The sequence below is a fragment of the Phytophthora sojae genome, assembly GCF_000149755.1.
Source record: "Phytophthora sojae unplaced genomic scaffold PHYSOscaffold_26, whole genome shotgun sequence".
Taxonomy (NCBI): Eukaryota; Oomycota; class Peronosporomycetes; order Peronosporales; family Peronosporaceae; genus Phytophthora; species Phytophthora sojae.
Window position 1 is genome coordinate 9,904 of NW_009258140.1, and position 13,387 is coordinate 23,290.

Below are 13,387 nucleotides of genomic sequence, written 5' to 3' on the forward strand. Positions count from 1 at the left end.
ATGGTGATGGTGGTGGTGGTGGTGGTGGGTGGTGGTGGTGGTGGTAATGAGGAATGAGGAATGAAGAGGAAAGGGACCAGCGTGGTGGTTCCTGTGCTCTTCATTCCCCGGCCTCTAATCTAGAATACGTATTCTAATACTTAGAATACTCTAAGTAGAATACGTATACAAGTATTGGAATAGACATACCTCACTAAGTTGACAGATATAGTCGTACGTACTGGAACCGGGGTCATACCGGTGTTGTCGGTAGCGTTTGGGGGGGGGGTACTAAAAGAATATTATTGTTAGGGAGCATTTGCATTGCGCGGCTCGAATCGTGCCGGCGGAGCTGGCGGCGGCCGCGAACAACACATTTTGCCACATTATCTAGATCTAGACCTGAGGGTCGATACTAGCAGCGGCAGGCTGCCGATAGCCGCCGTTCTCGGCGGTGTTGGCCGTTCTACTTCATGTATACAGTGCCTACAAACTAATGCCGGTCGCGTGCGCGGCTCGAAGCGTGCCGGCGGAGCTGGCGGCGGCGGCGAACAACACATTTTGCCACATTTTCAAAATCTAGACCTGAGGGTCGATACTGGCAGCGGCAGGCTGCCGATAGCCGCCGTTCTCGGCGGTGTTGGCCGTTCTACTTTACGTATGCAGTGCCTACAAACTAATGCCGGTCGCGTGCGCGGCTCGAATCGTGCCGGCGGAGCTGGCGGCGGCGGCTAACAACACATTTTGCCACATTATCTAGATCTAGACCTGAGGGTCGATACTGGCAGCGGCAGGCTGCCGATAGCCGCCGTTCTCGGCGGTGTTGGCCGTTCTACTTTACGTATGCAGTGCCTACAAACTAATGCCGGTCGCGTGCGCGGCTCGAATCGTGCCGGCGGAGCTGGCGGCGGCGGCTAACAACACATTTTGCCACATTATCTAGATCTAGACCTGAGGGTCGATACTGGCAGCGGCAGGCTGCCGATAGCCGCCGTTCTCGGCGATGTTGGCCGTTCTACTTTACGTATGCAGTGCCTACAAACTAATGCCGGTCGCGTGCGCGGCTCGAATCGTGCCGGCGGAGCTGGCGGCGGCGGCTAACAACACATTTTGCCACATTATCTAGATCTAGACCTGAGGGTCGATACTAGCAGCGGCAGGCTGCCGATAGCCGCCGTTCTCGGCGGTGTTGGCCGTTCAACTTCATCTATGCAGTGCCTACAAACTAATGCCGGTCGCGTGCGCGGCTCGAATCGTGCCGGCGGAGCTGGCGGCGGCGGCTAACAACACATTTTGCCACATTATCTAGATCTAGACCTGAGGGTCGATACTAGCAGCGGCAGGCTGCCGATAGCCGCCGTTCTCGGCGGTGTTGGCCGTTCAACTTCATCTATGCAGTGCCTACAAACTAATGCCGGTCGCGTGCGCGGCTCGAAGCGTGCCGGCGGAGCTGGCGGCGGCGGCTAACAACACATTTTGCCACATTTTCAAAATCTAGACCTGAGGGTCGATACTAGCAGCGGCAGGCTGCCGATAGCCGCCGTTCTCGGCGGTGTTGGCCGTTCTACTTCATCTATGCAGTGCCTACAAACTAATGCCGGTCGCGTGCGCGGCTCGAATCGTGCCGGCGGAGCTGGCGGCGGCGGCTAACAACACATTTTGCCACATTATCTAGATCTAGACCTGAGGGTCGATACTAGCAGCGGCAGGCTGCCGATAGCCGCCGTTCTCGGCGGTGTTGGCCGTTCAACTTCATCTATGCAGTGCCTACAAACTAATGCCGGTCGCGTGCGCGGCTCGAAGCGTGCCGGCGGAGCTGGCGGCGGCGGCTAACAACACATTTTGCCACATTTTCAAAATCTAGACCTGAGGGTCGATACTAGCAGCGGCAGGCTGCCGATAGCCGCCGTTCTCGGCGGTGTTGGCCGTTCTACTTCATCTATGCAGTGCCTACAAACTAATGCCGGTCGCGTGCGCGGCTCGAAGCGTGCCGGCGGAGCTGGCGGCGGCGGCTAACAACACATTTTGCCACATTTTCAAAATCTAGACCTGAGGGTCGATACTAGCAGCGGCAGGCTGCCGATAGCCGCCGTTCTCGGCGGTGTTGGCCGTTCTACTTCATCTATGCAGTGCCTACAAACTAATGCCGGTCGCGTGCGCGGCTCGAATCGTGCCGGCGGAGCTGGCGGCGGCGGCTAACAACACATTTTGCCACATTATCGCCTCAGAGCCAACAGATACATTTTGTATGACACAAACTATAGGGAACTTAGGATTTGTATGCAGGCCAAATCTGTACCAACCTATAAATACATTCAGTCTTAGATCTACCGCTTTTCAAGTCAAGTCGTCCCCTGCAGACCAGAGACACGTGAACGGCTGTTCACTTGGAGTTTGTATACTCCTGCTTCCTCTGTTAAGAAGTGCTGTGTGCCCCGTCACACTTGGTAGCACTTGTAATCAATCCTACGCCTACGCGGGTAGATTGGACTACCTGAATCCTCTGTGGTCTCATCGAGTGAGCCAAGATGGATCGTACGGAGTTTCCCCATCTGAACGACTCGCAGTACGCTCCGAGCCTCCAGCCAAGGCTCCAGCCGCCGAAGAGTGTTATCACATCTTCGACGGCGTGACCGGTCGTCGGGTCAAGACAGGAGCTGTCGAGCTTACAGCTCTGCCCGAGGTTTCAGAGTTGCTGAACCTTGAGGAGCTCGCCATGGAGGACTTCTTGGCCGAGCTAAAGGCCGGGGAGATCGCAGAGTTGGTTCTCCTCCGACCGGAGTCCACGTCGGCCGAGTTGAACTCGTCCTCGGTCATGGACCAGGCAGCCCTGGAGGAGTTCCAGAGACAGCGCGCGTCGCGCATGGGCTCTGAGATTCTTAAGAATCCCCGGGACCCGGTGTACCCCTTGGTGAAGGAGTTCGAGGACGTGGTGTCCAAGGATCCACCGTCCAATCTCCCTCCAGACAGGGCAATCAGGCACGAAGTACTGTGTCACGAGGCAATGGCCTCTTCCCCGGGAGCAGTGTGAAGTCATTGATGCCTTCTTTGCCGCCAAGGCGAAGGCAGGCATGGTGCGGGAGTCGAAGTCCCCGCACTCGACGCCTACCTTCTGTGTTCGCAAACCGAACGGAAAGTGGCGTCTGGTTCATGCTTATAACAAGCTGAACAGCGCGACAGTGCCTGCGCAGACACCGATCCCGCGCAAGGACGTGTTGCTCAACAACATGGCCGGCTGCACGCTGTATAGCGCGCTGGACCTGGTGGACGGATACTACCAGATCCTGATGCGCGAGAGCGACATCCCACTCACGGCTGTGAGCATGCCGAGCGGTATGCTCTAGGAGTGGCTGGTCATGCCTCAGGGGCTTTCTAACGCCCCGGCAACGTTCAATCGCTTGATCACACAACTGTTCCGACCTTTGCGTGCGTTCACACAGACGTACTTTGACGACATCTTCGTCCACAGCCGTGCCGAGGCAGGCCAGACGGCCATGGAGGTGCATCTCCAGCACCTTCGACGTGTGTTCGAAGTCATGCGGGCGAACAAGCTGTACGCCAACATCGACAAGTGTGTGTTCGCAGCTGAGGAGATCAAGGTCCTGGGCTGCTTCGTCAGTAGCGCCGGGGTCCGGGCGGACCCGGAGAAGGTGAAAACCATCGCGGCTTGGCCGCCACCTCGGTCGCAGAAGGACCTACGACAGTGGTTGGGCCTCGCCAACTACCTGCACAAGTATAGTGCAGGCTACGCCGAGCTGGCACGGCCCTTGTCGGATCTCCTGAAGAAGGATGTCGACTGGCGCTGGGAGCGTCGCCATCAAGATGCTTTTAACGACATCAAAGCGAGCTTACAGCGCGCGCCAGTCCTGGCATTGCCGGACGAGACGAAGCCTTTCAGCGTAGTCTGTGATGCGTCTGACTACGCAATTGGCTGTGCGCTATTGCAGGCCGACGATGAAGGCCGCGAACGGGTCATCTCGTTCCAGTCCAGGCAGCTTAAGGCAGCCGAACGGAACTATCCAGTCCACGACAAGGAGCTACTTGCCATGAAGTACGCTCTTGTCAAGTTCCGAGTGCACCTCCTGGGCTCGACGCCCTTTGTCGTTTATACAGACCACGCGTCCTTGCGGACTGCCGTCAACACGCCGCATCTCTCACAGCGGATGGCGCGTTGGCTGTCATTCTTCGCGGAATACAACTTCCGTGTCGAGTACAAGCCGGGCAAGTTGAACGTGCTTGCCGACGCGCTGTCGCGCCGACCCGACTACGAGCTTGCTCATATTAGTCGGGTCACGACGGATCTGTATGATCGCATCAGACTGGGGCACCGAGACGATGCCAGTCTCGGACCTCTTGTGCGGTTCTTGGCCGCTGGCTCGGAAGCCAAGGCCGAGTGGCTCACGCCCCGACAACGTGCAAGGCTGCACTGCTATGAGTGGGTTGACGGTTTGCTCCACTATAGGGCCGAGCCCGAGGATCCTCCCCGTATTGTCGTGCCCAACGACGAGGATCTCAAGTACGACATCCTGATGGAGGCGCACGACGCTCCATCCAGTGGCCATCTCGGCCGTGAGAAGACGTACGCGTCTGTCTCGCAGATGTTTTGGTGGCGTCACATGTACAAGTGGGTCGCCGCCTACGTCCGTACGTGCGAGACGTGCTAGCGCGTGAAGCCTGCCGGTCCCAGCGGACTGCTGGATGTCGATGAGTCTCGACTTTGTCTTCGGACTTCCGGCCGATGACCGTGGCAACACTGGTGTTGTTGCCTTCGTGTGCCGTCTGAGCAAGATGGTCCACTTTGCTCCAGTTCGTGACACCGTCACTGGCGACGAGGTCGCTCGCCTGTTCATGGACTGTGTCTTCCGACACCACGGTTTGCCCGAGACCATTGTCTCTGATCGAGACCCGCGGTTCACCGCTACGTTCTGGCAGACGCTGTTTCGCCTTCTCGGCACACGACTGTCGATGTCGACGGCGGACCACCCGCAGACGGATGGCCAGACGGAGCGCGTCAATCGCGTGCTCGAAGACACGCTCCGCAGTATCTGCGCGGAGATGCCCCGCTATTGAACGGGTTGCGCCACCCTCAGGTGCCGCTCACATTACGAGGCAGTACCGGGGCTTCGGTCCTAAGTGGGGGAGAGGCTCGGAAAACCTTTTCCTCCCAAGTCTCGGACGTGAGTCCAGCCACCTTGCGGAAGCAACTGTCCTCGTTTGCCGAAGACAGGCTGAACATAATCAGCAGGGTGCGAGACACCATGGCGCAAGCCCAAGATAAACAGAAGGAGTACTCTGACCGAAATGGAAGAGGAAACATGAACGTGTTTAAGGTTGGGGATTTAGTTCTCCTAGATACTAGAAACCTACCGCTAAACACTGTTAGCTCGGTCGAGAGCAACAAGCTGAAGCACCGCTTCATTGGACCCTTCACGGTCCTCAGCCGGCATGGCGCGGCGTACACCATAGACTTGCCCAAGTCGATGACGACTCACCCGACGTTTTACGGGGGTCGTCTTAAGAGGTACCATGACCCTCTGGCTCTGGCTGCCCCGCAGGAAGCGGTGGGTGGTCCGGTGGAGAAGAGCGCAGCTCCTCGAAGCGCGGCGTCGGGTCGCGGTAAGGCGCCTGATACGCGCGCTGGTCGTAAGACGGTGCGGCGTACATCGGAGCAGCATACGCAGGGGCCCCGTACGAGCCCTGGCCAAACTGGGCCTGATACGAGTGGGGCCGCTGCTGCTCCGGATACGGCGCGTGGCCATGAAGCTCGGCCCGAAGGCCAGCGAGCTGGTTTCGCAGCGAGTCGTAAGACGACAGGTCGGCTCGACGATCCACACGGCCGTGGAGACTGCGAGTTTCTTGATAGAGCGAGGCAACATTCTCACGGAGCCGCTCCACGGCACCAGGCTGACCAGCACGAGCGGCAGCCTCGCCATCAAGGCCGACGCCAAGCGCGATCTCGAGGACGTACACACGGTCCCGGAGAAGACGAATCTCCTCTTGCTGCAGGGCCACCACCTGACTCGGGGCCCCAGCATACGGCTGCGTCGCCTCAGGCTCGTAGCCATGGCCGTGCGAGGCCACCGCCGGCCCTCCTTGATCGTAATGGGCAGATCCACTACCACGTGGAACGAGTCGTCCGGGAGCGGCGGTTCCATGGCAAGCGCCAGCTGCTCGTGAAGTGAAGGGGTTACCCTGAGTCGGATAACTCGTGGGAGCCCGTTGAGCAGCTCCAGGCAGACTGCCCGAAGGCTGTTGCGATATGGGGCGAGAAGCAGCGGCAGCTTCGTAAGTAGTCCTTGGCTTCTTGGCCGGTACCCTGGGCACGGTAGCAGACGTAGTCGCACCACGCCCACGCTCTTCGCGAGCTTTGGCTATCGCCTCTTGCTTCAGCTCGTCCATCTTCGAGTGGAGCTTGCGCTTGCTCACGAGTTGAGCGAACTCGATGCGGAGCTCGCGCACGTCCAGGATTGCGGACAGAGTGCGATCCTCACGGAGTTCTTTGAACTCTTGGTCGGAATACCCTTTGCGCTGGACGTAGCGCCAGAAGAGGTCTTCCACCTCGCTCCAGGTCATGTTGTCATTCGGCTTGACCCAGTGGAAACCCCACACAGGATGGAGTCCACCCTTGTCCTCCGGCTTCTTGCGAAGCGTGGTGAACTCCTTCAGTGTGAGCTTGTGTGGTGCTAGTAGCACACACCGGGCGACTTCAACGTCGCCAAGAAAGAGTGGCTCTTTCTCAACAAGAGCACGCTCATAGGAACCCCTCGAGGTGTACCCGCCGATAAGGCCACGAGGAGCCGAGAGCTTCTCCAACAGCGCTGGCGCACCAGTGCCAGGCTCGGGCGGGAAATAGCCCTGCGGGTACGTGGCATCCCCGCCTGAAGAAGACTCGATGGTAGTCGTGGCAGTCGGCTGCCTGGCATACGCACCCGAGCTAGCAGCGTGGTATTGCTGCTGCTGCTCGTCGAGGTTGTTGGAGAGCTCCTTGGGCTCGTGGACGGCACCCTCCTCGTCCTCAGACTCCGAGTCGATGAACAGCTTGGAGCTGGAGCCGCGAGGCGACCTGGAAGCTGAACGCTTCTTCGCCTTGGCCTCGGCGGCCTTCGCAGCGGCAGCCGCTTTCGACGCTTGGGCACGCTCACGACCTTGCGCCAGCGTCAGATGCTTGGATACCAGCACCTTCTTGGGCTTGGAGCCCGCGTCGCTCGGCGACTTCTCGGCCACGACCCCAGCGTCGGCCATGGCGACTTCGTCGTGCGACTGCTTGCTGTCGCCTGAGCCGGACTCGGCGTCCTCCGCCTCCTTCTCTGACGAGGCCTTTGCGTCGGCCGAGGCGTTGGTCATGTCGCCTGCCGCCAGCTCCGTGCCTTCGGCAGCGTGCGTGCTGCCCTCCGAGACGTTCTCGTCGTGGGGTGAACTCTCACCGGAGTACTGGACCATCGTGCAGTCAAAGACGGCGGCTTCCCAGTCGCGAGCCGGGCTTTTATGGCCCCGAGGACTCTCCTCCTTGCCTTGCGCGGCGTCAGGAGACTTGCTCCGAGCCCCGGCCTGACGGCCACTCTCCGGTGTGCTGCTACGAGAGCGCACCACCTCCTCGGCCGCCTTCGTAGCCTCCATCAGCGCGGATGACTCGTCCTTGGCCTTGGCCGCCCTGGTCTTCGGCCCTACGGCCCGCGGTTTCGAAGGTAATTTCGCACTGCGCGCACTGCGCTTTGGAGGCATGCTTCCGGTCGACGTGGAGGCCCTGCGGCTTGCTCGGCGATGCGCCAGTTGCTCTGTGAGGCCCGGGAGCCGAGGCGCCAGAGCTCGCGCCGTTGTCGATGGATTTCGACTTTGCGAGTGAAATGTGAGTCGCCGGCGTAACCTCGCTCTGATTGGTCGATAAGATCGAATCTAAGTGGGTGAGGATGTAACGGGGTTACATGGAATAGTGACCCTGTCACTATTCAGGGATGGCTACATCGGTCACTCCCTGGATAGTGACCCAAGTGGCCACAGAGCCAACAGATACATTTTGTATGACACAAACTATAGGGAACTTAGGATTTGTATGCAGGCCAAATCTGTACCAACCTATAAATACATTCAGTCTTAGATCTACCGCTTTTCAAGTCAAGTCGTCCCCTGCAGACCAGGGACACGTGAACGACTGTTCACTTGGAGTTTGTATACTCCTGCTTCCTCTGTTAAGAAGTGCTGTGTGCCCCGTCACATGCCGGCCGGCTCGCTGGGGTCGGGCTCGGCCACAGCCAGGATGAGCAGGTTGGCGGGGCCGTTTCTCGGTTGTGGAGCTTGACCACGGAGCCGACCGTGAGCGCGGCCCAGTGCATGAGCGCGATGTCCGGGTCGTCCACGCCGCCGGCGCGTGGTTGAGCGCGTCGCTGGTGCCGGTGAACGTCTCCTTGAGCACGTGGCACTAGGCCGAGTTGGCCTCCTTGTCGACCAGATGGTGCCGGCGGTCCTCGATGATGGCTGACGGCGCGAGGTGGTTAGAGCACCTTTAACCTTTATTACATGTATTGTGAAACGCGGTTGGAATGTCCACGCCTTATTAGCTAACATATTTATCTTAATCGGATTTGAATTTCCGTACATAAGGGTATAAAACTAGCTACAAAGCGAAATCGGTTAGCAAATAGGAGTGTGTAATCCTGCTTGGACAAGCTGGCGAGACTCGACTCGGTCTAATTTAGCGACGGCGGCTAAGAGCTACCAAGACGCCTTTGGGCCAATATCGCCCGAAGTTTGGAGTCGTTCATGCCAATAAGGCTCCGACCAGGTTGACTATCTAGTGCACCACCTCTAAATGCTTTGACACCTTCCATATTGCACGCTGCAAAGCTGGTGACTTCTACAGAGCTATAATTATTTAGCTCAAATAGCACGGAATGTCGACTTCCACGGCGACATTCCGCCTTATTTACAAACAAATCTGTTGCGAATCGGATTAACCACATGGACCTGCTTGCTAATCGCCATGATAATTCCTAGTCTAAAATAGAGGCGGGGATCTAATTAGGTGATCAGTCGAAAGAAATAAGACTTCGAAGTCTAAATTAGCCAAAACCTTGACGGATTTACTATCCGATTAGACATTCGGGGTGCCGATCACAATATTGTATCCCCCAATAATGCGACGCACCGTTATTATAGTTGAGCAGCTGGTTTTCAGGTAGGAGGGGGTATCTAGACATCTGATGATGAATGGCCTTCTATTTGTGGTTTTGGGGTGTTTTTATCCTATAGAAGCCTGATATGGTAGAATATCATCAAATCTCCGACCGCACTTAAGATGATAGGTATACCAATCCCCAGTCAAGCGCGGTCGGAGCATAACAGTATTACCCTACCCCTTCCCAAAGTGTTATGCATACACAGTCCAAGATAGATTAGTCGTCCCGTTTGCTCATTGGTCGGAGCCTTGGGATGGATGGCACGGAGCGAGTGTAGCGAGCCCCCGCCTAGTCCGTGTGCGTAGCACACGGACTGTCAAACCCAGGACCCAGCAGTGCTCTACCTAGCAAGCGGAGGCGACGCGTGCGAGCCGCAGCGGGCTTAGGGTTCTGGCCCAGCGAGCGCAGCGAGCCTTTAGGGGGTTTAGGTTCGCGCGTAGCGCGTAGCTGGGTGATAGTTAAAGGTGACCCCCCTCCTATCCGCATGTTTTGTGTACGAGTCGGAGAAAGTCGGAGGGTCGGAGGTTTTTGGGTATGGAGCTCGGAATTCGGAATGATGGTCAAATAGTCATATTAGTAGTCATATTAGTAGTCTTATTAGTACCACCGATGCCTCACTACTAATAGATATATCATTCTACTATTGCCAGAATTTGGATAGTAGTAGTAGTAGTAGTATGACTACTAGCCAGTATTCCCACTACTACCAAACCCTGTCCGAGAACTGCGACTCCTTGGTGGAGCCGTCCAGGATGGCGTCGATGCAGGCGCGCGTGTCCTTGATGCTCATGCGTAGCCGCCACTGGTGCAGCCCGTGTTGACGAGGTAGACGGACGTGTTGTGCTTCTGCAGCTTCTTCGCGTACTTGGTGGGGTGCAGCGGTAGGAAGGCGGCGCCGAAGCAGGCGCTGAAAGTGGCCGCGGGCTCCGTCACGCCACGCTCCGTGCCGGCAACCAACCTTGGCGGTGTAGCCGGACAGGAAGTGGTACATGGCCTGACCGTCGCTCAGCTTGGACACAGGCGGCAGCACGCCGTAGGCGTGCACGCGATGTTGGACGGGTGGCCGCCGCTCGATGTGGGCTCGTGGTTCAGGATATGGTAGATCGGGTACGACACACGGCCGTTCTCCGTCCTGGACGTGTTGTAGAAGTCGGGCTCCTTGGCCTCGGCGTCCACGAACGCGTTCTCGAGCAAAGCATCGCGCTTGATGGTGTTGTAGATGTCCGGCTCGTTCTCCTGGCTCAGGTTGACGGTCTTGGCGTAGCAGCCGCCCTCGAAGTTGAAGATGCCCTCGTCGTCCCAGCCGTGCTCGTCGTCACCGATGAGGTAACGCTGCGGCCCGTGCCCGACAGGCCGAAGAAGAGGGCGGTGTCACCGTTTTGGCCGCGCAGTGCATGGCCATGATGCCGTCCAACGGCAAGAAGATGCCCTTCTTCTTCTCACCGCGATACCAGGTGCCGCCGATGACCACGTCGTTCTCGATCTTGAAGGCAACAAAGACCTCCGAGTTAAGACCGTGTTTTTGTAGTTCTTGTTAGTGCCTTGCAGGCGTTGACGATGGTGAAGTCGGACTCGAAAAGCGTAGCCGTCGAAGACGTACACCTTCTCGGCCGAGCTGTAGTGCTTGGTGACCGTCTCGTACAGCTCGTCGAACACCTCGGCTCTCTCGGGATGGTTGATGTCGCCCCACCAAATGTTCTGGCTGGACGGGGCCTGGTCCATGATGTACTTGTTCTTGGGCGAGCTGCCCGTGAACTTGCCCGTGTCGATCGTGTATGTGCCGTTCTTGACGAACTGACCCTCGCCGTTCTTCGCCTTGTGGGCGGCGATCTCGTCGTAGCTCAGGTTGCGGATGGTGTTGGCGTTCGTCACGCCGAACTTCTCGATGGCCAGCGACGTGGCCGTCGGGTTGGCGAACGTGCGGAGCACGAAGGGCTTCGCGAAGGCGGCGGGCCTGGACGGCGCCATCTTCATGGCAGTCTGCAGTAGAGGGCGACTTTAATCAATACACACAACCCGCAACACTAGCGCTACCTCTTCCATTCATGCTTTACATGTCCTGTAATCTCTCTCTTACCTTGAGGTCTACTGTATTGCTGGAATTGGACGCTGGAGGCTCGACTGTCCGGGCATCGGCCGCTGGGTTGGCTGCCCTTGGAGCGCTGCCGTTGAGGTGGAGGGAGCTTGAACACTTGGCAAGGAAATTAAAGAATGACGGCCCGGCCTTGGTAGACCCCGGAGAAAGCGCTGTCGTATCACACCTTAGCACCTAACTTGCGTTGCTAGTACTTCCAGCCGCGCTCAAGTTGCTTCAGGGTGTCCACCGAACGTTGGCGAGCAGAGGGGCGCCGCTTCTCCACATGTTGGCGACTAGTAGAGCCACGTTCCTTCAAGGTGTCCATCTGAAGTTGGCGACGAGCAGAAGACTGAGATTCTCGCCGCGTCTCCACTTGCTTCTGCTGCCTCGCAGGTTGCGGCGGTGGAGGAGTCGTCAAGTCGACTACAAGCCGTGCGCGTTTACTCCCACTCTGATGCTGTTGGTCGAGTTGCAGCCCCTCACGCCCACTCTGATGCTGTTGGTCGAGTTGCAGCCTCTCACGCTGATGCTGTTGCTGTTGGTCGAGTTGCAGCCCCTCACGCCCACTCTGATGCTGTTGGTCGAGTTGCAGCCTCTCACGCTGATGCTGTTGCTGTTGGTCGAGTTGCAGCCCCTCACGCTGATGCTGTTGCTGTTGGTCGAGTTGCAGCCTCTCACGCTGATGCTGTTGCTGTTGGTCGAGTTGCAGCCCCTCACGCCCACTCTGATGCTGTTGGTCGAGTTGCAGCCTCTCACGCTGATACTGTTGCTGTTGAGCTTGAGACTCGAGTCGCTCTTTCCTCTTGTTGTGGACTTGTGTGTTCAGGTGAGCCTTCATGTTTTGATAGTGCGTCCTTCCATCGGCATAGCCCAGGCTGTACTGCTTGCAACATACGCTACACCAGTAGAACCTGCCGCCGAGATGCTTGAATATCGGGGCCACGCAGGCCATGGAGGTGGAAGAGCAGAACTTTTGATGTGATGGCGCTTAAGACATTCGTCGGGTTTCAGCATTTACTCGGTTACTGTTGAAACATTTTAGCATTCGATTGTTGTTGAAACGAGTTGAACGTTTTTTTTATCGACTGTACGTGTTCAGCATTAACACGTATTCATACAAAGTCGTGCTGTACACGTACACGACTGAGGCCGTGACGTTGCTCGAGCCCGAGTACGCCAGGAACGGAGGCAGTGCGTTCCGTTGTTGGTGCAGGCGTCCCTGGGCACCGACGCCTCGGTCAGATTTGAGTTCATTCATGCTGTGCTCGGGCGACAGGATTGCCGACGACGGTGGATATGGTACGACAACAGCGTGCAGTACTCCTTGATCTCGGCCTGCGGCCCGAACGACACGAACTGCTCGGCCGTGTACAGCACATCTGCATACTTCCAAGCACACCATAGCACATCGTAGCATGTATTAAACACTGCTACTAAATATCAATTCAAAGCACACTCTTGCTTTACCCGGATGTTTGGCCTGACCTGGTGTTTTACCCGGAAAAAAGTTCCGGGTAAAAGTTCCGGTCAGGGTGAAATAAGGGTAGTAAAAAATCCTAAAACATGCGCTCATTTTCACTAAGAAAGAGTTCTGGGTAAAAGTTCCGGTCAGGGTGAAATAAGGGTAGTAAAAAAAGGTAACCTACTTGCACGTGTACGATGACGATGAGAGTCAGGTCGTCTATTGAGTTTTTAGAACTGCTTCAACAGCGGCGGCGCTTTGCCCAGCGTAAGCGGCGTGACGGGGTCCTCGGTGGGGTTCCCTTCGCGATGTTCACGAAACAGTGTAGTCGCCCGCCTTGTTGCCCAGCGCCAGATTATCGAAGGTGTACGTGGCTCCGACCTCGTACTTCTCGGCGCCGAGCGGCGTGTGTCTCCTCAGTCTGCGTTGCTCCTCGCTCTCGCCAAAGTCGGCAATGCCCAGCTCGGGCGCGTGGTGTCTGGCAAAAATGAAGATCGGGTCCCATGGGATAAATTGAGACCTGTATTTATCCCAAGAAAAACCCACTCAATAAATTACCGTTTTAATTACTTACATTCGCGTGTAGCGCGAGATGGACGCGTCGCCGACAGGGTCAACATTCACGTGGGCGATTCATAAAGACCAGAGGTATACGATATTAAAGGCTTTTCATTATGTGTGGACCAGCAACTGTTA

The 13,387-nt window shown here is 57.2% G+C and overlaps 2 protein-coding genes across 2 annotated transcripts; one reads left to right on the top strand and one right to left on the bottom strand.

Annotated features, from left to right (window-relative positions):
* PHYSODRAFT_308136 (hypothetical protein) lies at nucleotides 1–1,263 on the top strand (the record flags this gene model as incomplete). Its single annotated transcript, XM_009541561.1, has 6 exons — nucleotides 1–24; nucleotides 184–213; nucleotides 292–637; nucleotides 740–820; nucleotides 923–1,003; nucleotides 1,106–1,263. The coding sequence occupies 6 exons, from the start codon at nucleotides 1–3 to the stop codon at nucleotides 1,261–1,263; spliced, it is 720 nt and encodes a 239-aa protein (XP_009539856.1).
* Nucleotides 1,264–10,157: 8,894 nt separating this feature from the next.
* Nucleotides 10,158–11,120, bottom strand: PHYSODRAFT_254268 (hypothetical protein; the record flags this gene model as incomplete). The annotated part of the gene is made up of 3 exons (XM_009541562.1): nucleotides 10,158–10,484; nucleotides 10,528–10,653; nucleotides 10,755–11,120. The coding sequence occupies 3 exons, from the start codon at nucleotides 11,118–11,120 to the stop codon at nucleotides 10,158–10,160; spliced, it is 819 nt and encodes a 272-aa protein (XP_009539857.1).
* Nucleotides 11,121–13,387: the final 2,267 nt, after the last annotated feature.